Source organism: Pyxicephalus adspersus, chromosome 9 (assembly GCF_032062135.1).
Source record: "Pyxicephalus adspersus chromosome 9, UCB_Pads_2.0, whole genome shotgun sequence".
Lineage (NCBI taxonomy): Eukaryota > Metazoa > Chordata > Amphibia > Anura > Pyxicephalidae > Pyxicephalus > Pyxicephalus adspersus.
The window spans coordinates 35,919,692-35,947,314 of record NC_092866.1 but is presented as its reverse complement, the minus strand read 5'-3'; the positions used below and the strand labels follow the sequence as shown (position 1 = coordinate 35,947,314).

Here is a 27,623-nt window from a genome sequence, read left to right as displayed (position 1 = left end):
AATAAATCTTCCCTTTCACAACGAATTTAGAAGTAAAAGTTAACCACTGAGCTTTAAGAGTGCACACAGTCATGAGATACATAGAAAAAATTTAATACAGAAATGCTTCCCTGAAGCAGAGGCCCCAAAGTTTCATATAAATTTATCATGTTTATTTGATTAGTGTTCAGAATAAAATTCACCAAAAACAAAAAAAAAAAAATTGAACTTTCACAATAGATTTCCTTTATTCCATGTCAATATTTGTTGGGTCTATTGTTCAGTATGACACAAAGCACTTGTGTTGAAAATCATCTCTTTTGGTGAACATGTACAATGAAGTAACATTAGCCAAATGATGTAGCAAGATACAGCAATATACAACAGGCAGGTTACGTACCCAGCAATTTATATTGTGTACTAGACAAAAAAGGAATTTAAGTACTAAAACAACCATCATCATTATTCTATACTATAATAAATTCATGTCATGATATGTGATCACAGCGCACAGGCCCAAGTCACTCTTCTGCTTTAAAAATGAGATGTAACGTACAACACATTACTGAGTAATATGAATGCACTACATGTATACAGTTTTTTCTTGTATTTTTTTGCAGAATAGTTTCATGAAGTGCAATACATTTTTTATACATTTTTGCAAATCTGATATGTTTTTGCATGCACTTCAATATAACTAAAATGCACAAAATATATGCACTTTTAAGAATTATTTGATAGTTTTTTTTACAAGTTTTTAAACACAAAAGTGTGAAAGGGACTTTCAGGCTGTTTAACAATTTCCCCTTTGGGTCATTATCTAAAAAATATATATATGTATAGTCTACAAAAATAATGAATATCGTCACATCTTCCAAGGCTGACAGGATTAAAAACAAATATCTGCAGATTCCAGACCCCAGAGAAGCAGCAAGTTTGGTACAATGAAGGGAAGTCTTTGGGGGAGGCCAACAGCTTTAATGTTATTGATTACCCTGCAGCAGAAAATTGCACTCAGCTATTTTCTCATGCTATACACACCAGTTACCCTGAGAAGGAAAGAAAGGTTAAAAATAAGGATGCTGTGAAAATAGGCTAGGCTATAGAAGATAGGCTATACTAGAAACTCATGATCATTTGTTGTATTTGAGGGACAACACTATAATTCATACTTGTGTAAACTGCGCCAAGCAACAATTTTGCATCTATTAACAATACTACAGCTAAATAAATAGAAAACCATAAGCTACTGTAGGGGCCTTATCATAGCACTCTTTTTACACTACCTGAAGGGAGCGCAAAGTGAAAGGCACAGAAGGTTCACTAACATTATGGAGGTAGAGGCAGCAATGCTGAAGAGCCTTTACAGTGAATACTAAAATAGAATTCACATTTTTACCTTATCTTCCTTTTTTTCACTGGCATTTTAGGTTAAAGAACTGAACGAAAACAAGGTGAGCATCCCTATATGTGAGGTCAAGAAAAACTTCCAAGATCTTAGCAATCTTTAGGGCCCATGTTAAAATGTATATACAGAAGGATCAAAAGGTCAGTTAATAAGACAATGTGATATTAAAAGTAAAATTCTATATTTTTACATGTTTTTAATAGATAAGAACTGCCAAATAACATTGTTCATTTGCATGTGTGTATGCTCATATCTGTAGCATACAGGATATAGAAATAAGGGAAAAAAAACCCTTTCCCAGATGTGTTCAATAATCAATTTAATGGGGTCTTCTCTGCAGCCTGAAACTTTTGTTGATGTTATTTATGGTTCTGTCAGGAGTTTTGGTTCTGGTAAATAGAAGCCTTGTCCTTCAGCAGATCAAGACACAAATGACAACTCCAACTTCCTAAAATAGCAGAGAAAAAAAATCTTTAAAATATTTCTGATAAACACAGATACATAACCGTGAATGTATTATAAAAGTTTCTGCTGCAATCTCAACTTTCATCTTCTGGGTTTCCTGCATACCTCCTCTATTTCCTGTGTTTCCCCACAAATTTATTTCTTTATTTAGACCACTGTATGTGGTGGAATTACACAAAATGTAATCATACAGTTCTCCACCCCCTATTTTTTTTCCAGCTGGGCTGGGGAAACTGTAGCTCTGTGTTCAAAATGTGGGCAGGCACAGCAGTCTGTTTTATGCCTTGGATATCCAGTAACGCCTTTGTGTCAGCTTTCTACTGTCCCACTACACCGGTATTTGTTACAAGTTTTTAATGCCTGCTCCCTTACTATGTCCCATTTTTCCATCTTTTTTGTATTATGCCCAACTGTCAAGTGCCTGTGCATGTTTACCCCACTTCCTAGTGTCCTGTTTTTTGTAAAAAGTTTATTTACTCGTAGTAATGAAATGGTGTAATCAATTAGGCTTAGTTCACATTATAAGTAAAAACCTCACATTTATCGCTCCCCAGTGTCTACTGGCAACTGCTAGGCAACTGGAATTGATAACTAGCAGTAACTGCTGGACTTTTTCTGCATTTTTTGCAAGTGGCTGCAAAAGACTAGCAAAGTAGTGCATTTTTGTTTTTGAATTTGAAAGCGCTTTAATGGTTTTATTTATGCTTGCATAACAGCGACAAGCAGTACTGTACCCTTGAATGTTGCCTGAAGTGCCTAAAAAAAGCAGCAACACTGACACATCTTACCACTTGACATAAGAATGAAAAAATGGAAATATTTGTTCCAATGTTGCTTTTTTCCCCAAAAAAAGTTTAAGCAGTAAAGCTGCCTAAAACCAATTTCAAAAATTCAACTCTGCACGATAGCAGCTCCATGTAAAAGGTGAAAGCAAACTTTTAGCACCATCAGCAACTTGTATGTTCTTCTGGCAGAGAAATGGAAGTGAAAAAGATACAAAATATAGCTCTCTCCAGCAGATCTGGCAGGCTGCTAATGCTCACTGACATCTCACTCAACAATAAGCCCAGCTTGAGCAGCTGTCAAATGAACAGTGCCCGGTGGTGCACCCTTCTAAAAGGGTCTGGGGATAAAAATGTAAATGGAGCAGGGAACTCTAATAATATACACCTATTTTAGTTAATGGGGTCATGTTTTTACTCATGAATTAAAAAAATATTAATGTTTACTGTTTATAGAAGAAAAATCTTGCCAGGAATGAGACAGAAAAATTGTACACTCACCCTCAGGAGGCTCAGCCATTGGTGGAGATAGGCAGTACATATGATATCCACGATCACAATCATCACAGAAAAGCAACTGATCCTATAGAAAAACAAAGAGCCAGATGGTACAGAATATGTATGAGGGAAGATTGAATGAATATTAAATAAATGAAAACTAGACACTTCTTCAAAAGTGAAGTAACCAGTGTCAATCATTCAGAAACCATCTTGTAATTGTATGAATATCTTGATAAAACAGCCTTGGAACAAGCTGATGCAGTAGAACAGAGGCTGGCAACATTGTTTCATATCTCCTGTAAAAGCCCACTGCTGCTGTCAAACATTTAGTATTTCACTGACCCAAATAAGTATGTAAATCAGTTTTCCTTCACTTGCTGTATTCTTATTTCCACTTTGTAAGTACCGTATTCGCAAAAGCCAGGAAACCCAAAATTTACAGTCAATACAACTTATAGACTTCCTTATGTACAGGTCCCCTTTATATTTCTTTCATGGCCAACAGCATTTACTTACATCATTCTCCGATGTCCCACAGATGTTGCAGCACTTACACTCAATGCACTGCCAGCGGTAAGTCTTCACAGCAGCCATCATCACTGGAGTAAACTGCAAACAGGAAGGATGTCCTATGATCGCAAAAGAAACGGGGCTCAGACTATTGATTGAATAAATGGAGCCAGCTTTATTATAGTGTCACACTTTTAAACTTAACTATTACAACTATGATGTAGTCATGTATTCAGATTTGGACTACATTTGGCAAAATTATCAAACTAAAATATGGGATAATACACTTACAAAAACAAATAGTATGTATAGATATGCACAATTTGTTTACCAGTTATCCTATGTAAGTTAACTCAACAGCAAAAGGAAAATTGGATTATTTTGCAACCCTCTCAGGAGTATGGTGATCAGAAGGGAAAACTGGACATACTTCAAATGGCTCCATTTATAAAACAGAGGATCTGACATTCTCTGGTGGCAATCAATTATTGTCATTGCAACACATGGACCAGGAAGATTCCCACAAAGGAATGTTTGAAGGAATTCCCTCTTTTATAAATAAAACTCAAAGTATTCCGATAGACCCAAATTAAAGGCTTTTAAAAAAAAAAAAAAAAAAAAAAAAAAAAAAAAGCTGCAGAAACTGGAACTTCAAACCTGCTTGTTTTGGGCCTGCTTTATTAAATAATAAAACATAGGAATCATGCTCCTGGTGATTATACCTTCAAAATAAGTCCTGGTAGCTACTTATATTACTTTAACTACTATAACTATTGAAAAGGCATTCCTTCACCCATCAGCTGAATGAGAAATGTTATCCATGACCAACACCAAATAAATGAAATCGATTGCATATATGCAATTAGCTCTAAATAAAACACATTTACAAATATTTTAAAAAGGTTAATGTTCTCTTTAAGGCTTAGTCTACATGGATTGTTTGTTTCCCCAGTGTTTACATGCCCATGTATCAAATTCCCATGCATTCCAATAGGATGGATCAGTGTTTGTGGGCAGCACATTTTGGAGCATGAATGAAAAGGTTTCTTGCTGGGTTTTACATTTTTTAACGGCTTGTAAACATTTATAAGTGCTTATAAATGCTTTCATTGATAAACACTTGCAAATATCCCCATATTTCAATGCTTTTATTGAAAATAAATGGAAGCATTTACAGGCGTTTTTTAACCTTTTTAAAAAACTACTTCAAATGCCCAAACAAAAATGAGAGGCTTTTTTAAGCGCTTATAGACTTGCTTTAAAACACTTGCAAAACTTCCAGAAACTAATTCAAAACTTGTATGGGTGCTTCTAAGCGTTTAAAAAAACAGTCCGTGTAGACTAAGCCCAACGCTAATACCCATAAACGTATTACCATATTGTTAGATTTTTAAGGTACCACCTAAACCGTAATAGAAAAAAAAATAAAACTCTGTCAACAATGACTCCAGTATTACCCTGACATTTTTTGGACTAAAAGTAAGGAAACAAGGTAATCATGAATAAAACCTTGTGTCCGTTCAATAAAGGTCACCCACAGGCCAAAATAATAAAACCGTAAGCAAAGTAGAAGAATAAACTACAAATGGATTGTGAGCAAATTTAAAATTATTCTGGATCCAGTAAGTTCTATTGCTTAAGTGGATTGTTGATGTATCCGTATGTCTGAAGAAGCGATTTTTACCTGTTCTACAAATAAGTCACTGATATGGCATATCAGGAGGATGGCGTTTATGGAAGTCATACACAGAAATCCAGTCTACCGACATTCTCTTTGGTGTTCAAGCCTTGTGTAGTGCACAATATTTACTTTTTAATGCGCAATAAGGCTTAGTCTACACGGACTGTTTCAACACAGGGTAAACGTGGGAAGACGCCTAAAAACAATGGATGGAAAACGCTCGCATTGAACTCAATAGAGGCTTTTACATGCGCTTTTAAGCTTTTATGAAAGCTTCTATTGAAAACCATGGGGGCTTTTATAAGCGTTTTTAGCAGGACTTTGCAATCTGGAACCCTCCTTTAATAAGGAGACTCCCAGATCTCCACCACCCCACCCTGGGGGATGAGTACAGGGGTACCAAAAACCCCTTACTCATTCCCTGAAACGGTTAAAATATATGTAAAAAATAGGACGAGGCTTTAATGGTAAATTATTTTATTAAATGTGTGTGTGTTTGTAATTAAACTTTTTTTTTTTTTTTTTACAGGTTATCCCAATGACAGGACGACTCCCACAGCTGCAATCATGACATGAGCACAGACATGGGACTCCTCCTGACAGTGAGGGATCCCCGGGCACTGGGGATTAAATGAGGACAAGGCTCTCACCATTCACCTCTAGTGCTTTGTGATTGTTATTGGGATAACCTGTAAAAAAAAAAATGTTTAGTTACACAAACGCATTTAATAAAATAATTTAACATTAAAGCCTCGTCCAATTTTTACACATTTTACCCCTTTCAGGGAATGAGTAAGGGGTTTTATGTACCCCTCTACTCATTCCCTAAAAGGGTTAAACGTAAACCTTTTATAAAGGCTTATGTAAAATCGCAGCAAATGCAGCAATTTGCAGTAAACCGCGTCAGGCATTTATAAAAGTTTAGCGTTTTAAAGTTAGTCTTTAAAACGCTTGTAAAAGCACATAAAAACGTAAATAAACGTAGTAGGAATGTTTATCTGCAATTTTAAAACCGTCCATGTAGACCCAACCTAACTTAAGTTAGCATAAAGCTGAACAACTAGTTGTATGTTTTTTATGTAGCAAAGTCTGTGAATATTCAATAAAACACAATGCTGGTATAACATAATATTGCATAGGAATGTTAGAGTGTAGTAATATTGAAAAAAAACAGAATCATAAAGACCAGCATTTGCAGGAACCTTAAATACTAGAGAGGCCCACAAACTGACCGTACAACCGCTTTATAATCTTAAAAGTTACACTATAATGATCTGGGGTAAAACTTATTTTAGTTTCTGGTGATTTTACAGGACTAAGGTTTCCCAGAGCATTATTATCTAAAGAGACAACAGGGCAAATGAGATCAATGATAGAAGCTTTGACTGGGAACAGGTCATTGTTCTGATAACTTGGACGTTCTCTTCCAAGGCTTCTTTCAGGCTGAAGGCATCATAATAATTATATGATAGGATTGCTGGGGAATTGGGAAATGTTAGTTGAACAAAGAACTACATCATTATTATGCAACATTTTATATTTACCAAGCTACATTGTTTTTTTTTTGTTTTTTGTTTTTTTTTTTTTTAAATCAAGACTACAATGAAGGGAGGAAAATAAAAACTACTATGCAGTCCTTTTAAAAAAAAAACCAACACCAAGTATAGCAAAAAAAAAAATAAATGTATCCCTCAAGGGAGGGTATTGCTCTACATAGTATTGTTTGGCCAGCTTTATAGCAAACCCAGAACTGTCAACTGATTTACTAAGATAGGACTGGGAATGAGCAAGTTGAGTACAAGGACACTTTAACTGATCCTCCTGCTCCCAGCCCATTCCCCATCCATATGCAATCCAGCAAGATGACAGTGCCACACAGCTTCCTGTGAAAATCTTCAGTGCCAGGCCCCGAATGTCAACCAACATCTGTATTTAATCCTATGAAGTGTTTGCGTTCCACTAAAATACAGTGTTTGCATAGGACTGAAGAGTATGACAAACATGTGAGCCGTATAGGATTTTACCAAGCTGCTGTGTAATAATAATTATAAAAATAATAATAATAATAATATTAATATTAAAAATATTATTATTATTATTAATATTAAGGCTGTAGAGCCAATATTTTACTGGATAAGAAACAGGCAAGTATATAACTGTTCGGTATTTCAGAGAAAAAGAAGTTGCACATTTCACTGTATGAGATACATCAATTTACAGACCTAGACCAAGAATTTAAAATTATGAATTTGATTTAGATTTCTGAAAAGCAATAATATCTATGTTTCAAAAAAAATGAAAATCAAAAAAGCCTGTAGCTAAACCAATAAATATACATTTTCTCCAACATATTTTAAATTGTTTTTTTTTCCCCCTATAAATATTTTTTTTTTTTTTTACAGAGTGGAAAGTGATGTCTTTTTGTTTAGTAAGTCACCCAGAATTTGCAAATGATAATTTTAGGTACACCAGTGTGCATAACTGTCATTTGTAAACCTTGATCCTAGGAAGTAACAAATAGGTCAAATTTTGCACTTTTGGTACAAGCAAAGCCATGGATTTAATAAGTGCCCTTGTGTTACATTTTATTATGAGACTTGAAGATGAGGCATTGAGTACTACTGTTGAAAACCACTGAACTGACTCATTCATTATATGGCTTAATATGGCATTAAACTTTCCTTTTATAGGCAATAAACAGCATTTGAAATGTTCTCTTTACCTACATTTAAACATACTTCCTTTCAAATATTTAAGGGACTGAGCTGTAGGCTAATCTATTGTATATGCAATTGATATAAACATTTATTTCCATAGTTGGACTACTGTTGCTGAACATCTAACATTGGAAGTACCAGCTGTTTAGAAATAATGGCTTTACATGTTTATATAATTTTATTGCACCACATATATTAAAATGTATAAATAATTTCCTGTACAATGGTCAACTGTCTCTAACAAAATTAGGAGAATGCTTAAAGTAGTGGAAGGGCAAACAGCTAGGCATCTTATACAATCTTTTAAAAACTTAAACCATCTACACCACCCATTCTTCTTGGGCAGCAGGTAGTTGCTGCGCTATGGAATTCTCATAGCTGAAGATGCTCATTGTAACACCCTCCTTTTCCCCCTGCCTCTCATACCAGAGCGACCGCAGTCTGAGCAAGACACCAGCTCTTCAGCCTGGTTTGTTTTCTTGTTGATCTTTGAATCTCCGAGGCAAAAGTCACAGTAATTGTTGGGCAGAGCTAGACCATCTGGACCCTTCTTAGCTAAATGGTGGGGGGGAAAAAAAAAGGAAAACAGAAAATAGTGCATGAGATAGAAATGAAGCTTGAGAGAGTAGCAAACTAACAGACTACAACCAATCTAAATATTTGACTTAAATAAGAACCCCCCAAACAGTAATCACTGGATTGGGTTAATATAGCTACTCTCGGGAAAACAATTCTTACACTTCATTGCTTGTAAATTTCTGTGTTTGGCATCTGTGTTCCAGCTATGGGTCCTGATATACTCTGGGCAGGGTGATGGCAGTGCAGAAAAATGGTGACAGATATGACAATTTTAAAAGAGACAGAAGTTAAAAGGGACCAAGTTAAAACAGTGCAGGAAAAAAAATCTACAAAAATGAAGTATTTAAAATGCTTACTGGCAGAGTTTTACTTTCCTATGAACAAGCTACCCCACTAGTTTTTAATAGTTTAGAGACTGAAGATCCGTTAATTCAGACACATTTTTATTAGCTTACTTATTGTGGATATTTCCTGCTAACACTGCCCTCCCAAGGCTACGTACACACGTCAGATGATTCTCGTCAGAGATAAACCTCAGGGCTCATCTTGGACAAGAATGTGACATATATACAGCTGCTGTCCAACGTTGTTCATGAATCTGTCCTGGCCGATCCACGAATAATGGAAGATGAACGACCGTAATAGAATTAAAGGGGAGAGAGTGCAGCTAGGTGCCGCTCGCTTGTTCTCCCCCCTCTATAGAGCAGACCGTGCCGTGTCATTCATCTTTTGGTCTTCTGTCGTTGGAAATGATTGTGAAAGATCGTTTCCAATTAAAAAAATCTAACGTGTGTACGCAGCCTACGGATAGGGAACTGATTGCACCGGTCCAAGTAAATCATTCCTAGCCAATGACTCAGCTAATGAAACGTTGATTTGATAACCGAGCATGCCTAATTTGACTAGATATAAGCCCCAAACTTACATTTCTGCTCCTCTGGTCTATGCATGATAGGGGTGGGTGGCTGAGAATCTTCCTTGTCTTCTGCTCCTGCACCCTCTTCATCAACCAAATGAGAGTGTGCATAATGATAGCTCAAGCCAGGGCGGTTCTTGTATCGCTTTCCACAAACTGAGAGGGAAGAAGAAAAAAAAAAAGGAGAAAAATAAAGAAAAAGAAAGCAAATCAAGACCAAAAAACATAAAGAGCAAATCATCAAAACAAACAGCAAACAGGCAATGAAAAAGCTGAATAGCTAAAAAATACAGGATTTTTCAACCATTCCAGCAAAAGGGTTTAACACACAGTAGCAAAGCCTGGATGGGACTAGGAATGGGAGTGAGAAAGCAAGCTCATAATATATTACCATCAAGCCTTATTTATACTCTTATTATTAAGAACAGATCAACACCCAGTGTGAGAATTTGCGCTTACTTGGAAACTATACCCACTACACCCAAACAAGTCATGTATAAATAATATTTACATTACATTTATTTTATTTGTCTCCTATGGAGGACAATCTGTTTTGTCAGTAATGAAAAATTATGTATCAGGGGAGCAATCTCATTGTTGAGATTTGGTTAAATGCCAGGTATATCAAGAAGAAAAAGAAGAAAAAGAAGGATTACTATGGGAACTGCAAACCAGACCACTCAAAGCAACATAGACAAAATTGGCATTTAGTAAAATCTAAAAACCATAAAGACATTTTGAGAAAGTCTACTAGAAATGCAAACGGTCTATATATGGTGCAATTATGGTAAAATAAATCACACTGGGTGGTTAGACATGCTGGATCAAGCCGAAAACCATATTTTTAACCATACACACACACACACTTAGATCACCCAAGTTAGCATATTTATACCTACAAGAGGCAGACTTGAGTCTTAAAAGCAACAGAACTAGCTTGTCACAAGGAGAATGAATGTTGGCCAAAATAATATTCACTAACAATGAGAGAGTGAAGCACAGATAGGGAGTGCCATTTACATTTCCAAGTATTAGAGGAGAGCAACTAACTTTTGTACTTAAGTGTAATTATTTTTAGGTTGAAAAATAGAATAAGCAACATTGCAGAATTTAAAAAAATAATGTACATTTACTACTTGACACCTCACCTCATACCCATAGGTCATAATAACAAATCACAGTACTCCCCACTGACTATTCAGTTAGCATATCAAAAATTAAGGAGCCATTTTGTTTGGAGATTATCCAGTGTCAGCATCCAGTATCTAAACGGATATGCTAACAGAGATGGCAGCAATGGGTATCTTGCTGCCTGCGCAGGCTGGGTTTACAAATGTCTGACAGTTCCTTCCTTCACTGTAGCGTCACTATGTAATTTGATACAAAATGCTTTATCTTAGCCTAGCACTGGCACTTTGGTTTGGGCTCAATAAGTTTTTAGGCTTTCTAATGATAAAATGCACAGCCTTATAGGAAGAAATAATGTGGATGCATATTGTGGCATGCCAGGTAATAAATCATGCAGACCTATAAATTTACTGAAGGGTTTATATGGGTGTATATATCTGCTTTTATATGTCAATTTATTAAGTGATATAGGATTTTTAAAATGTACCTGAAAGCTACCCTCAAATGACACGCACTGCGACTCTATAAACATAGAACAACTGCACCAGGAAAGGAGATTATTATATTAATCGAATTGAGCATGAAGGACAGATGGCACAAGTTTACAGACACCACACTAATGGTGGCTGGCATGGTTGAAAGAAAGAAGACAAAACATGCTAAGCTTCAGCGCCAAGGTACATGGGCAGAGTTGAGAAAATGGCAAACTAGCGCCACAAGCGAGCAAGTTCCACTACCTCTTTCGGAGAATTTCGAAGTTTGCTTTAGTTTGTAACTGTCTGAAACAAAGAAAGAAAAAGAAAGAAATAGAGATAGAAATGAGTAGACTACCTAAAACAAAAAGAGCAGAGAGAGCAAGTGCAGCAAAAAGATAGATGTATATTACTTTAGAAAGCTCACTGAGGGGTTCTTGGAGAAAGCTGCATTCCACAACTATCAGTGAAGATAATGGAGCATTGAGGACACAAAAATGCTCAAAACCACCATCCAAGAATCTCCCCTTGCTTTTGAAGCAATAAATTTACATGCAATGAATGCACCATTTTACAAAATAATTTGTACTTCTGTGGAAACTAGTTTTTATATTTCAGTATACAAACACACAAAAGATGAATAGCAGAAATGATCTGCATAAATTAAACACAAAAAAGGAAACACAAGGTGAAGTGCTAATGCAATATGGAAATACCATGGCAAGCTTTACAATGAGAAATTTAATCAACCAAGAACAGCTCCTGTAACTGGGATTTACAAAATCATAATGTTAGGTTACATTCAGATTGAAATCAATTATTTTATTTTCCCAATTTACAATCTATGGTAGATTGGATGTGGGGGCTGCAAAAGCTTTCATTTATAAGGGCAAGAACATTTTCATCAAGTGCAGAAAATACCCATTGGTCACAAAAGTAGTATTCCAGCGAGCTGAACTGAAAGCACACTCTTATCCTTTTGTAGACTACTAAACCCCCCATCCACCATGTAATAGAGATACAAAAAGGAAGACATGTTCAACTTGGGTAACAAACCATGACTCTCCATAAAGATACAGAATGTATTATAATTGAGTACAGCCAGGGACAGGAAATGTGTTAATTGCAGGATCACAAAGTGTACAAATAGAAAAAAGCCTGGAAAAAACAAACAAATGGACCAATCTCATCTAAGGATGGGTTAAATGCAATATAATTCCCTCCAAATTTTGCAAAGGCTTTAGTTTAGCACTCCGGTTTCCTCCTAACAATAACCCCCCACCTTTTCGCCCACCTTCAGTGTTGTGACGGCCAGGACAAATAGAGTATAAATGTTTCGACTTTACATACACTAATTGCTAAAAGCAGAAATCGATAGCAACCAACAAGAATGATCTTTTATTGCCTGGTTTCAGAAAAATAAAAAATTAAAATTGGCCAAATAGTATAAGATTCCCTTCTGAGTATCTGAAAGGCCTGTGAAGCCCGAGATTAAATTCACACATTTGTTTTTTGGAATAACCATGTTTTACCATGTGAAGGTTGTAAAGGATTACAGTGATTAGTTTTATGACCACTTCATCGTGTACGGACCTATGTCTGTTCCAAAAAAAAAAAAAAAAGTGTACACATTTTATGAATGACAAACATGCATCACAGAAGAAGAAAAAATGAAAGACTACAAGAGTGTTACATTATGACAATTTAAGGTAATACCAATCAACCTGAGAAGAAATGTGCAGAAAGAAAATGTAAAGTGAATCAGCTTATCTAATTTCTCGGTTTCAATGACCGCCTGCCATGCTGGAAAATTAGGAAACCAGTAAAATAGCTTTTGACAGAGGAGCAGCCCCAAATGCTTTAAAACATGACAAAATGTCACAAAACCAGCATTAATTATACAGAGAAAGAGACATGTACTATGGGCAATTGTGTGCTACTGGTAAAGTAATATACTGACAGTGCTCAACTCAGAATTTTTTTTAAGCCGGGTGGGAAGAAATTTTAGGTGGGTGGCAGCCCCTGTATTGTGATCAAACTCTTTGGTAACCACCCAAAAACAGCCGGGTGGGCGCTGAAAAGTGCCGGGTGGTGTGCCCAGCTAAAAGTGCCTGGGGAGAACCCTGACTGATCCTGGATCTTTTTCCATCTCTATTTTTTAACAATAGGGGGAAAAAAAAAAAAAAAAAAATCAGACCTAAACACTGCAGCTAACAATACTCCACTCATGCAGGTCCATCAGGAATAAATATTATATGAAACCATAAATTATGAAAAAAATATGGTTTGAATGTGTGTAAGCTGAGAAACAAAAATTTTTTTTATGACTAGCATTTTCATTTTGTAAATTCCAATTATGTTCAAATGCAAACATTCCCAAATAAGAAAGAATAATAATGGTTATGAGAGAACACAAGAAAATTTAGATTTAATTATTTATGTTTGGCAATTTGCATCCTCCTTACGGTTCAATGTGACAGATTTTCATACAGCTGCATACTATAGCACAGATGGTGTCCTGGGTTTCGCAGCTGTTGTAATCATCCCATTGGTTTCTGGATATTTGGGCAGAGATAGGAGTTCCTGTTTCACACTGTATACTCCCTGCTACAGAGCAGAGGCAAGCGCCAGAAGCAAAGTAATAAACTAAAACATCAAAATGCAACTCACTGTGCAACACAATATACCAAAAACACTTGTGGCAGGTATATTGAGTAAACAATAGCAGTGTGAAGTTTTACCTTTTCAACATCATCTGGCAAAATAGGTAAACACTTCCCTATTTACCATGGTCTTCAATATTAATTGCAAGGTAAAAGTAAACAGAATTCTGTCACATGGTTAAACAATGCTAAAAGAGAAAAGATTTAGGACAAATGCTTAACTTATAGATTCCCCCACAGCTACTCCAAAATAGCATTGCAACAGAAGAACAACTGCTCCGGGCCAATCTCTAATTGAAAATCTCAACTTGATTAAAATCTTTTTACCTCCTAATTTGTTGCAGCTTAGTGCCCTGAATACAAACTGTCAAAGGCATTAACTGGCTGGCAACCTAATCTGCATCCAAATTTTTCACTAATTTGCTTGATAGATGTTCCTTATTGTCATTGTAATGCAGAGTAGCATTGAAGTGCAGGAATAAACTTTGAATATCACATCTTTCCAGTAGGATGAAGGTGGGGGGGGGGGGTGGCAGCAGCAATCTAACCAATCAAAAAAGGCATAACACTAAAAGTGACCAGCAGTTACCAAGCAAACCTCACAGATGAGAGCATTGCCAAACAATGGTCAGGTCTATGGAACACTTTAAAAAATAATAGATAACTACAACAGAACAATTTTTTTTTCTACATTTGATAGCTAAATACATTTAAAAGAAAAAAATCAATACTGTACTTTAGCTAAATCATTATACCATATTGGGCACAAACACAAGTCTAAAAAACCCAGCTGAATAAGGAGCGAAGCACATGGACCATGAAACAACCTGCAAGTTGTACAGTGACACTAGTTGGCAGTAGGCTGTTGGCATAGATTGAGGGAAATTAGGTCTAAAGAAGCTTAATTTGCTCTCCAGCAAAATTGGAGGTTAAAGAATGACAGCACAATACTCATCATTGAGATTAAATGTTTTCCATTCATTTGGGGGGTAATTCAGCTTTAAATTAAACTGACATAAAAAAAACATAGCAAATTGTCAATTTTCATTTATTTTAACAGACTCAATTAAGGAAGTTAAGCACAATAAGGCATTAGTCATTTGATTGCTTCCTAAGATAAATGCTTCATAGAACATACAACATTACAGATCCCCAGGGAACCCATTTCATTGTTACAAAACAGGCCACTGGCAGGTATTGGGCAGGATGTATGCTGGAAAACATTTTGTTAAAGGAGAAAATACCTACCAACCGGTGCATACATTCAATCAGTATTTACCAAAAAGGCAATATAAAGGCTCAGGTTCCAATAATTGCATGGCACAGGTCTACAATACATTAAATATTTAATTAGTTTTCCAAAGCTTCTGAAGAACAAAATAAGCTGTCAACATAGGGGTAGAAAAATTACACAGAAAAAAAAGAATTTCATACTCCTGGTAATTCAGTAATCACATTGACACTTAAAAGGAGTTCACAACAAGTGTGAACAGGTAAGTGTGCTTACCTATTTTACGTGTTATGCAAGTCTAAGAGTATGACCTTGCAAAAGAAAACCACCATGAAAATTGCAAGAAACAAATAGGAATATTTTTTTCTCAACTAAATTAGAGCAAACTGAGATCTGTTTGAGGTGAAATATGAGGTACTGCACTTTTGAATTGCATTTTTGCTGCATGCACTACTAATTAAGCAAATAGACCAATAAACTCACTATAGGAAATGTTTGCGAGAGTTTTTTTTTCTACACCATATTGATATATTACTTTATTTCTGTTGGTTGCTCCATGTACCCAGTCGATTGAGTAAATATAAGTGTATATTAGTAGGGGTCATTACAGGTTAAATCCTGTATAGAAAATTTAAGGAGCTATATTCTCTAGGATATTTGCTTTGATAAAGAATATTTTATTCAATTACCTATCACTTGATAATATATACAATTGCACACCGCCCTAAAACAACTTAGAGTAAAGATTTGTAACAGAACTATATTTAAAGAGAATTCACATGCCATTTTAATGTCAAATCCATGCTATGTTGCATAACTCAATCCGCAAAAGATTAATTTGCATATAGTTTATGGTTTGTGCATTACTATATAACTTTAAATTGCAAAGAACCTCCAAAGATGACAAAGAAAAGCTTTAAAAAGAAAAAGTCTGTTTGTTAAGCAAAATATTAGATCTACTAAAGGATGTCCCCAGCCTTTGAACCCATGTTGGAAGTGAAGTTTTTTACCTGGTACTTCCTGACAAAAGCAGCGCTGGACACCTCTGTGACTGCCAGGCACCAGCACTTGTCATGTGGGAGCATGGAGTAACAGAGTTGTTTCTCAGCTCTCCCAGGGGCAAACAGATGAAGGGGTGGTCAAGAAAATTTCTGGGTCGCTCATCCCGTGTAGAAATGCTGAAGCTCTCTATATAAGAGAAGAATCAGACAAGCACAAGGCAGGGACTGACATGAGGATTAACTCTTGGCTTGCTGAAAGGAAGACATACTTTATCTCTCTACTTTGGATATCTGACTTCTTGAATTTGAAGTTATATCTGATGTCCCCTTATTGGTGCATAGCTGTATCTGCCTTTGTAAAACAACTTGGCTCCTATGGTATGTTGTCTGTGTCTAAGTTGTGTTCTGCACGATTATAGTTCGAACTTTGCCTAAGGTTTTGTATTGCCGTTTCATATTTGGTTATGTTCCCTGAAAAAGCAGATCTTCCGCGAAACGTGTCAGTATTTTTCTAAATATCATTGAAATTCTGATCCTTGGAATAGCTTGTCATTTTTTGCTGTGGATATACTTCAGTGTTTTTAAACAATGCTCACTTCATGTCATTTGGTGTCACAGAGGATGGCCGTTCTATTTACAATTTAAGTGCAAATCTGTTTATGGATGGAATCATATGGTTGAATCTAGTTTTTGGAGATAATAATTATCACTCCATAATGGAGTGATTATTACCAATAATATCTGGAGAAGTACTGAATATCGTTGGAGAACATATATGGGATATCGCCATCTCTGTGTTGTGATTTTAATTCTGCCTTTTGCCTACCTTCATACCAAGAGAGTTAGCATACCAGTGAATGTAACATCCTTTGTGCTGATACACCTACTATCTGTACCAATTACATCACTGAGGAAGCGGACAGTCTGCGAAACGTGTCGGATGATCTCATCATATGTAATGTGTGCAATGTATCTAGCCCATGTATACTAACAATGTTGATTAACTCTTTCTGAAACTTGGTATAAGGGAAGAGGCATGTATATTTTTTAACTGTTGCTTCTTAATGATAGAAATAAAAGGTATATGACAATTTTTCCTAAATCCACTGCCGTTAAAGTCCCATATTTTTCTTGTTTTTGTATTCTTCAATTTGACACTCTTATATTTTAATGTCACACGACACCTTGCTTTCTGAGTAGTTCCAATCCAAGGAATATATCTCTTCCTTTCTGTTTATGTGTTGAATTCTAGGAGGTGGCATTTTAAACCCTGCCTTTCTTCTTAAAAAACAAAAAAAAACAAAATACAAGAAAGTATTTCTATACAACTGATGACAATGTCAATTATGTGAATATGTTGCTGTGCTACCCATGGGCAAAACATAGGTTCAATTTACGTGTATTGTACTGTGTAGACATATGATGGGTTTATTATTGACATCATTACTGTGCAAGATAAATAGATTAGTACTAACCTAGTAAAAAATAGTTACAACTTTCAATACTAGAAAACAGAACAAAATTTAGAAAGAGTGGAACTAGTATATAAAGGATTTTTAGGGCTGTAATACACAAAAATAATCAAACATGTTGTAAAATCTAAAAAAGGAAAAAAATATCTGAAGGAGAAGAAACGGATATGGGTGAGACAATGAACAACTAACACAGTAAAATTATTGAACAAGACAACTTAAACAAAAAATCAAAAAATATCCACGGGAAATCTGACTCACTGTCACAAGCGTATGGCTTGTCCCTTTCATCCAGTGCAGCTGCATCCAGCTTCTTCCTGGCACCACTTAAACCTTTTCCCTAGCAGAAAAAAAAAGTACAAGGAAAGTAGTTACATGATAAAGAATATCAATGTAAATGTGCACAACATAAATGAAAAAATAAATAAGATGTTATAAGGAAATAACCAGAAGTACTGTACACAAACCCCATATTCTACATTTGCAGTGTGAACATTTTATGACCTTGCAGTTTACCTAATACAGCATGGAGCCTTGGGCCCAAAAAACAGAATTAAGTCTATCATAATGGTAAACCTGCACCTAGTATCTTGAAACCTCAGTGAAATCCCTCCAGCACTGCATTGCTTGACTGCGCATTTAGTAGGATGGAAAGGGAGGAAGTGCAAATAACTTATTCCGCCCTGACAGGCACGCTGCATCACCCAAAGCTCCTGTGATGTGATGGGCCCTTCCAATCCTTATATACAAAGCATGACTGCAGGTCTTGTAACGTACTTGATGTTGTCGGAGAACTGCAACATCAAGTACAACAGAAAATAAGGGAAAACCTGTTCCTAATCAGTTGTTTCCATAACAAATCCCAGTAACAATGTTACCTGGGACAAATAGAGAGTGGATTTTCTTAACCTGTACACTACAAACAAGCCCAACTGGGTTCCAATGCTTGCTTTATCTGTCTAAAGGGAAAAAAAACGTTTTACTAATAGACATAGGTTATTAGGCTTAAAAACTAAACTGAGCCTTCCTATCCTTTAGAATTAAAACCTTTATATCAGAATTGTTGTGGTAAATACCAGTGTCTTGTTTTAAAAACAAGGTCATTGAGGAGTTTACTGACAAAAATTTGTGCTGCAACAGGATTGAAAATGATTTGCAGTTATTATACTAGATTTAGACTTAATAGGTTACTCCCATTATATGGCAAAACTCTTCTTCATCTCATTAATTAAAGATCTTGATATAGAAATAATCAAGAAAAACACTGGTGACCCTTACTTTGGCTTTACCCTTCCCACGTCTTTTTGGAGTATCTTCTTCATAATCTTCATCATCCAGGTCATCTAGAAAATCATCAGGCTCCAGAATTCGCTAGAGGATGGGGGAAAAAAAACATATTACCAATGTACAGCTAAATAAAGTCAATAGCTAGAACATCACGATTCCATAAGTCACAATCTACCAAAGAAGAGGAGACCAGACTGCGTACAATGGCATGACTAATGACTCGGTACTGATTCTATGCATGGAAAGACTCTTATAAAAAGCTTTTAATCCCTAGGTGATGCAATACAAAAAGTTTCAAGTCAAGAAAATGTTAAAAACATTACTAAAGTGATCATTTTAAGGGAATTAAACACACACACACTTTATGAACACTGAAGGTAATTTCTCATAATTTCAAACAAAGTAGTACACTACCATCCATATGAATACACATACATTGTACATGAGAAACTCCATTTATATACCCTATAAACTGCCACATTTTTAGTTTAACCTTTAAGACATTTTCCAAAGTGGTTTTTCATTTTGGCACAGGAAAGTTTTTACCATGACATACTTTTCCCTAGCCAACAGTTTAACATTCAGTTCAGCTCAAACTCGTATCTGAAGCAAAGTGTAAAAGACTCAACAGATGCTAAGCTTACTGGAAAGCGACTTAAGTCTCAAATTGGAAAGTGATTCCTCCAAGGAGCCTTACAATAATGAATCATTAGTGGGCAGTAATGACTGAAAACAAAGCTGCATGTTATCTTGACTGAGGCACTATAGATGTAGCTTCACTATGCAAAGGAAATAATCTGCATTGTAAATGCCAATATAAAAAACCTAGATTAAAAACATATTCAGATCACTACAAACAAAATTCTACAGAAATGCTTTCACTAAAAAAAAAAAATAAATAAAATAAAAAAAAAAAAAAAAAACTTGAGTGCCAACAAACAAATAGGATTTGTCCCATAAGAAAAAGAAATTAAAGTTGTTCCCTCAATGAAATAATTATAAATGCTACAAAGCATTACATTCCGTATAAGTATACTAGGGTAAGGTTTCACATGCATTACCATTTAATAGCAGACTAGTTTGTGTTTGAATAGCTTTTTAAACATGAAAATATTGCAATACAAACAAGACAAGGCTGTTTTACTGGAAGTAGATATTTCAGCTTTTGGAAAACAATTAAGCATTAAACCGCCTAACGATTTGCTTTATATCTTAAGGACAATATTTGTGAGGTATTTGTGCCAGAGTTCCAGTGTCTGTACACGTGCTGTGATAAGAGTGGCTTCCACTCCGCTTTAGATTTTTTATCTATAGTATAAGGGGTGACAGGCCACATGAAAATGCCACAGTTAAGAATTACAAAGGAAATCTCAATGTTATGTGATCAAGGATATTTCAGTTCCTTTAAAACTCTCTCAGTGACCCGTCGCATATAAAGCAACAGAATTATTTTTAAAAAAGGTCCAACTTTTTTCATTAAATACCAGTCCTTGTCTTCAAATAAGTGATACTCCTGCAACACTGTAGCAATTCAAAAGCTATTCAAAAGGCTGCAGCAGCGAAACATGGCAAAGAATTTACATAGTGTGATGTGTCGCTTTTCTGAACCATCATCTCGTTTCCAATGACAATATATGGGACGATCACTTTGTTCAGTTCTATGAAAAATGGATGGATAAGCAAGAAGCATTGGATGGATAAGCAAGAAGCATTTGCTATTGGAAATGAAAGCAGACAGAGAATTGGTAAAAATGTCACTGAGCCGATGTTGGCAATACCAGCATATGGGGCTAAGGGTTCAGATACTTTAATTCACAGTATTACTATCTATATCAATAGTTATCTTTATCAATAGTAACTATTGATATTTTTGTTGCATAAAATGCCAGACAACTTTTCATGAGTTTCTTATGAAGTATATCTCCTTTTCCTATAGGCACCGCTTGAAAAGGTTTTTGAATGTTTAAATATGATGAAAAAGTAAACAGATTTTCATGGGGTGTACATGACTACATACAAACATGCCCACATTTAAACAGAAGTTGTGTTATCTGAATTCAGGCAATATATACAGGTAGTCCTCGGGTTAGGGACATCCGACAAACAGACAAACTCCTAGATACAAACAGAGCTTCCCTGCTCGCTCCTGTGCGGAACAGAAGCTTGAAGAATGACTCTGCATGACTTGCAGAAGAAATCTTTTGCTAAACACAGCTGATGCTACAGGTGATCTTAACCTCCCTAGAATTCCAATTCAGTCCAAATTTCTATGCAAAAAGCGTTAAATTTTTTTTGCATGGAAATTTATTTTACATTGTAGGCTCTAATTTTTAGACATAAGTCTAATATACATAACAATAATAAACTTTAAATAAATAAAAAAAAAAAAGCACAAAAATCTGTTAAAAAATAAAGCAAAAATAATTAAACATGTAATGTAAGTGTACATTAAAATAAATATATAGAGAAAGATAGAGATAGATATAAAATGAAACTTTATTTGTATTGTATCCAAAACAAAGTTATTTGCACTGACCCATGCACCAACGTCACCGGAAAACTCCTGAGATCATCTCTGCATTGCGTGGCTGAAGATCCGAGGAGCGGGACATGTCCCCAGGACCTGCAGGGACCAGCAGGACGACAGGGGACGCCAATGAAGCAAGGTAAGTGGGGGTTTCTTTAGGTTAAAGCTACCTCGAGTGTGACTCGGGATTACCACTAGGGGGGGTTAAGGACTGAGCTCTTTCTGCAGCCTCTTGTAAGTCTTTAATGACTAAAGCTGCGTACACACTTCCAATTTTTATCGTTCAAAATGAACGACGAACGAACGACGAACGATCGATTGGGCAAAAATCGTTCGTAAAAAAAGTAACCAACGACGCCGACGAATGAGGAAAGTCGTTGGAAATGAACGACCGGACCGGCGGATCGGATTGGACGACGATCGTTGACCATCGTTCGTGTGTGCGATCGTTCATTGATCGTCCATGGTCTGAGCATGCGTGATGAACGAACGTTCCTGCGGTGCACGTAACTTCCTGTATCGTTCAAACGATCGCATCTATTGTGTGTACAATATCTACGAACGATCGTGTCGTTATCTGTATGTACAGGATCGGTGCTATACGATCGTTCGCAGATATCGTGCAGGATCGTTCGTTTACCAACGATAATAATTGGAAGTGTGTACGTAGCTTAAGACAAACACTGCATTTGTTTCTTTTTGCATATTAAAGCACAGCTTGCTCCAAAAGTTAATGAATGTCTAGGCTCCATAAAGATTTTTTTTTTTTTTGCTTTGTTTGTAAATACCACATAGTGAGGATTTTATACAGTAACTGACACCATGCTGCCTAATATGTTGAGACAAACATCTATCCTAATTGCATTTATTAAAATAATGTACCTTTTCCAACTTACATACAAGTTCAACAACAAACCTACAGTCCATATCTTGTATGTAGCCCATAGACTACCTGTATCTGAAATCAGTCAATTTTTAAAGTACAATAGAGGAGACCTTATTTAGGGTGTTTCCTCCCCACAGGCTGTGTTTGTCAGCTCCCTAACTTTACCATGATAATTCCGCTCACTACATAATGCTGCTTCATGCTGTTGGCCTGTACCTTCCGTGCTCGCCCAGCACCAGACGGGAACTCTGAAAGACTGTCGTCATCCCGAGGGTCAGAAACATTTCTCTTTTCCAAGGGCTCTGCACGCAGAAGAGCTTCTAGGCTACTGCCATCTTGTGGAATCAGACCTTCTTTCTTTAGAATCTGCTCTGAGTCAGCTAAAATAAAAAATAAAAAAATGGAATAAAGACTGTTTAACCTGTGCCCCAAGGCCATGTACGCAGTCAATCAAATTCAATCCCAACTACAGAATAAGGTAGAAAACAGCTTTCAAGCTAGAGATGTGAAATACTTTTATCTATTGTAAAACACCGTTGGTAATATGTATAAATATGCATTTTTGGCATGAATTGTAAATTTGTCATGATAGATGTATGGGAGCTGTCACTACTGGTCTTCTTAAAAATAAAACACTTTGATGCCTCACTGTTTTGCATTGTTACTTTTTTATTCATAGACCCAGAACATAGATCTTGTACATGAGTGTCAGAAGAATAGTATCAATGTATCAGCATGACAACTAGAAAACTAATTGATCAGTAACTGCAACCTCCATGACACTCTAATAAGTACAACTTATTCTACAACAATACACACAAAAAAAAAGAAGATGAAAGAGATATGCTCTAAAAATCACCAAAAATTGACTGTTTAAAACATAACTAAACTTGTTGGTTGGTAGGTGGTGATCTTCTGCCATAATCAGCACGTATGCACAGCAGCGATCCCCTCCATGAGTGTATTACAATATGCCCCGCAGCTTCCTGTAAGCTGAGCTTTAAGCTATAAGACACGTGTCTCCAAGCTAAAAGGTGCTGTGTAGTTTGGAGCAGAAACAAAAAAGCCACCAGGAGCCAGGGAAATAGCTATTAAATAAATTGAAGGTGCATTAAAACAAAAAATGTATCCAGTTTCTTATGCACACGGTTTTCTGCTTCAAACACTGAGACTGAGAAGAAAAAGATGTGGTCTGCCAGCAGATTTAGAACGAGACGCTCTTTCAGTGTTGACGTAGTGGTCAAAACTGCAGAGTTTTGATAACCCTCCTGCAGGGTCTATAGCTGTTTGGAGAGCACTGGCTTTGACAGAACAGGGGGAGTGTTGAAACACTGCAAGAAGATGACTGGATTTCCTACAGAGAACAATGATCCCATCCAGAAGCATATTGGCAAGGGATAGGCTTTTCTGGATGCTTTTTGATAGCAATAGAAGATTATTGGCTCCCAAATCAGAGGAGAAAGATTCCACTTTTTTCAAAGAGCAGAAATCTACATCAAAATGTGTAGGTTGGAGATGCCATGAGGTGGTTATCATTCACATCTGAAAAAGTCCTCTACAAAATAAACACATTACCTGGTTTCAAAGATGGGAAAGCAAGCCTTGGGTCCTCTGGAGGGTGCGCCCTCCGCCTCTTGCGCCACCGCCGAGATGGATATGTATAAAGCTGCCCCGGAGCTGTACCTATATACAGTAGAGGACAATAAAGTGAATGTAATCCCCTCCATTACTGAATAATTTAAACACCTATATAATTTTTTTTGGTATTTCAGTAACTATGCTGGTTTCACACAAAACAAATTTACTTTTTATAGTTCAACTTATTAAATCAGTCATTTTTAGAAACACTGGATTTTCAAAACGGCAGCATAGTATTAATAATTTACTTTATTGGAATTAATTTGGAAAACTTAGGAAACAAAAAAAAAAAAGTCCTAATTACTTTGATTTGATTGGGAATCTGCTGGGTTAGATCACAAAGAAAATGATTCAGCCAATCAATGCAAAATCAGCTTCTGTACAGCATCCACACACAGCTCTTGTTTTCATGTTGTGGTTACAAATTAATCCACAGTATTCAAATTGCACATTCCATAATAAAATGTGGCCCATAAGCAGCTAATGAAGTTAGAATATACCCATAGGAACAATTCAAATGAATACAAATTGTAGACTACCAGGATACCATAGCAAATGTCCAATTCAGTGATGTGTGAAAATATTGGTTTACTGATCATTGTTGTGTAAGGACGCAAGATGCAGTCAAAACACTTCCCATAAGCAATTTCTAAACTGCAACTGCTAAATGTTCAGTTTAACATTTAAGTGCCCTGATGTATAATTTCTTGCACATCACACATCAGATAGTATTGAGTTTTATTGCTAATCACTAGGAATCATGATTGGCCTTAGCTACAGTGACAGGCAACGTTAAAAACACCCATGGAAACTGATCACTGGGATAAATATATAAACCTTATATAAAAATGTCCTTTTAGTCAACTAAAACCACGGTCACGTGATAATCTAGTATCAAGTCTTTACTTGTAAGAAGAAGAAAAACACATACTGGACTGGTTTTATGAGGGTTATTACTTGCCTAGAATGGCTTTAAGTTCCTTTACAGATTACCTTTTTTTTTTTTTTTTTTTTTTTTTTTTTTTACACATACCTGGACCTCTGTGTCTTTTTTCCATCCATATGTAGCAATTACTCTGAGCCACTCCAGTTTGTGAATCCAGGAAAGGCAGTCGAACACTTCTCTCTGCACACAAACGTGCATTGTAGTTGTGGCATTGTTCCATGGCATCTCTGTAGTACTGCTCACCAATGCTGCATTAAAAGAAAATATATATATAAATTAGTATTTACAGTCAAAAAGATAAATTTGCAAATCCAGGGAAGTTTCTTCAAGGCTCGAGCAGACACCATCAGACAAAGGTTATTCAGGTTAACATTGTACCTTGCTGTACTCATGACAATTCCAGATTTTGCTTTGTCCTGTGACAATAGGTAAATCTTTTCTAAGGGAACACACACAAATAAAGAGGGTTGATTTCCCTCTTGGGAGGTACAGACAACCAGCTCCACTCTAAGGCTATGAACACACGTGAAATAATTGTTGTTGGAAGGGATCTTTCACGATCCTTTAAAGCGACTACACGATGCATGAACGAGTGCTGTACATACAGCACCGTTCTGTTATATGGAAAGGGGAGGGGGATTGAGCGGTACCCTGCTGCGCTATGTACACATTAGATAATAGTGACAGATAAAACCTGATGTGTACATCAGTCCCCCAACCATTGAGCTACAGTGGATTAATACACAAAGGCTGGATAATAGGCATAATAGGGATTATTGATAAAAAACACTGCAATCAGTAAGTGTATGGGATAACAAGGAGGAGTTACAAACTTTCATTTTAGATTGGAAAGCCCCATTAAGGTACAGGAACATGTCACACATGCATACAGACAAAACGCACTTATTTTCTACAAAATACAAGAACTGAAATTTTTCCTGAGGTGCAAACTAGACCTTTTCTCCCAACCTGGTTTATTAAATACATTGTGTTTAATCTGCCAGCTTTTGCAGATACCTGGTAAGAAAAATAGTAAGCAATTATCACCTACCCCTAAACCTCTATAAACACTAAATACAGGATAGGAAATAGTTAAAGCTTATCTTCAGGAAAAACCTGACTCCTACTCATCCCTACCCCCAACCCCTCTAACCCATCCTGCAAGCTCTGAAATCTGACTTAAACCTGGTTATACTCACCTGTCCATCATCTTCCTCCTCTTCTTGGTTGCCATCTTCAGCTACCTCCATTATCTGGGTTGGGATGTTGTAACTCATAGCTTATTGTTTTAGCTTTACATTGCAGGACACATGCACTGAGCAATGTAAAACTCAGGTCAGTACTCTGTGGTGCTAGTAAATTATTATTGGCTATCCAATGGCCACCCCTGATCTTACCAAGTGTGCGGTGAAGATGGTGGATTCCTAGGGCTCAACAGGATCTTGGTCTTGTCATCGCAGCAGGGCAGCTGCACACAGTTAAGTCTGTGCTATAATCAATTGATTACGCCAGAATCTCACCACCCACTGAATACAGTTCCAATTTTAACTTTCCATTATCAGGCAGGTAATTATTGCAATGGGGGAAAGGCAATATCCCTTCTGAAATAATTTTAGTTGTCTGAGCGCTCTGGGTTTTCCAGGTAAAAAGCTGAGCCGCACATGCACAGAACCAGATTTGGCTGCCCAGATACCCAGCTTCCACTTTCTTGGGTGTTATGTCATCCAGACCAAGCCAATTTAACAAGGTCGAAGACTGTCAACAGAAAGAGGAGAATGTAGAAGACGGAGGCGCCCTGTGATGGGACAGGTGAGCATTGCAGGGTTTAGTTACACTTTAATGCGTAAAAAAATGAACACAAACAATTCATCATATTCAAAAACAGCATTGGTGTCCGGGGTCTTTGACTTCATTTTCACAAGGAGCCCAAAACAAGTCATGTTACATCATTAAATAAAAGTGACTTTTCCGACTGATTACGCTACAAGCATCATAATCCACTCACCATATGTACAAAAGAAAATATGGTAATTTTACCAAACTACAATAACAATTATTATAAAATGCTCAATCACTATGAACTGATCCCCAGCCTATAGGTGTACAATCAATGTGACTGAATCACAATGATAGGATTGCTGGTGATGTCCCATACACACAATATATAATAGGAGTTCCTAAAGCCTCTGCAGCACAGGGCAGCCATTGATGAGTAAACAATGGGGAGCTGAGCATCCAGCAGCTGCCTTTCACGGAAAATAAATCTGCCTGCCCAGTGCAAACATTTCTATCTTCTATACGATTCTCTGCTACATAACATTCACAAAGTAACACAATGTAAACGGAGTCTTATGTTATTCACCATTATTACATTAGCATTTTGCCAGTCTACATGAGGTAAAGCCACAATTCCCAGTCTGTCTCGCATCACAGGCTGGTACTTGTAGTTCTACTGGACCCTCAGGCACACACAAAGTGCAAATCTGCCTTAAAACTATCCGTACAAAGTGATATAGGTCAACACATAGGCCAGACACCACACTATGGCAGCCACCCTCTCTGAGGAGAAACCCTGCTTTCTTCCCGGCCAACAACATCGCCATTATTGCCGCTTCCCCTCTATTTTGTAACTACATCGCCTTCCCACGTCACTTTCTTCCATTTCCCTTACTCACATCTTTTCTACAGCCGCCGCCATCTTCTCAGTCTCTCCCGCGACACAAGCACTCTAACAAGGCGCCTACGTACTGACGTACTTTCGCCTGACGTCACCCGCAGATCTGCGCAGTGCCGTTTAGTAGCACGCGCTACTTTGAAGGTCTGAGGCGCTCCC

The 27,623-nt window shown here is 36.7% G+C and overlaps 1 protein-coding gene across 2 annotated transcripts; it reads right to left on the bottom strand.

Annotated features, from left to right (window-relative positions):
* Positions 1–202: 202 nt before the first annotated feature.
* Positions 203–27,623, bottom strand: DPF2 (double PHD fingers 2). Of its 2 annotated transcripts, XM_072421410.1 has the most exons (12): positions 27,466–27,623; positions 24,878–25,038; positions 23,782–23,889; positions 22,423–22,586; positions 18,785–18,877; positions 17,768–17,846; positions 11,404–11,445; positions 9,548–9,694; positions 8,470–8,598; positions 3,652–3,764; positions 3,136–3,217; positions 203–1,835 (listed from the first exon to the last, which is right to left on the bottom strand). In XM_072421410.1, the coding sequence occupies exons 1-12, from the start codon at positions 27,486–27,488 to the stop codon at positions 1,762–1,764; spliced, it is 1,215 nt and encodes a 404-aa protein (XP_072277511.1). In that variant the 5' UTR covers positions 27,489–27,623; the 3' UTR covers positions 203–1,761. The 2 variants fall into 2 exon arrangements, with proteins under 2 accessions (XP_072277511.1, XP_072277512.1); XM_072421411.1 differs by lacking the exon at positions 11,404–11,445 and having other exon boundaries at positions 27,466–27,622.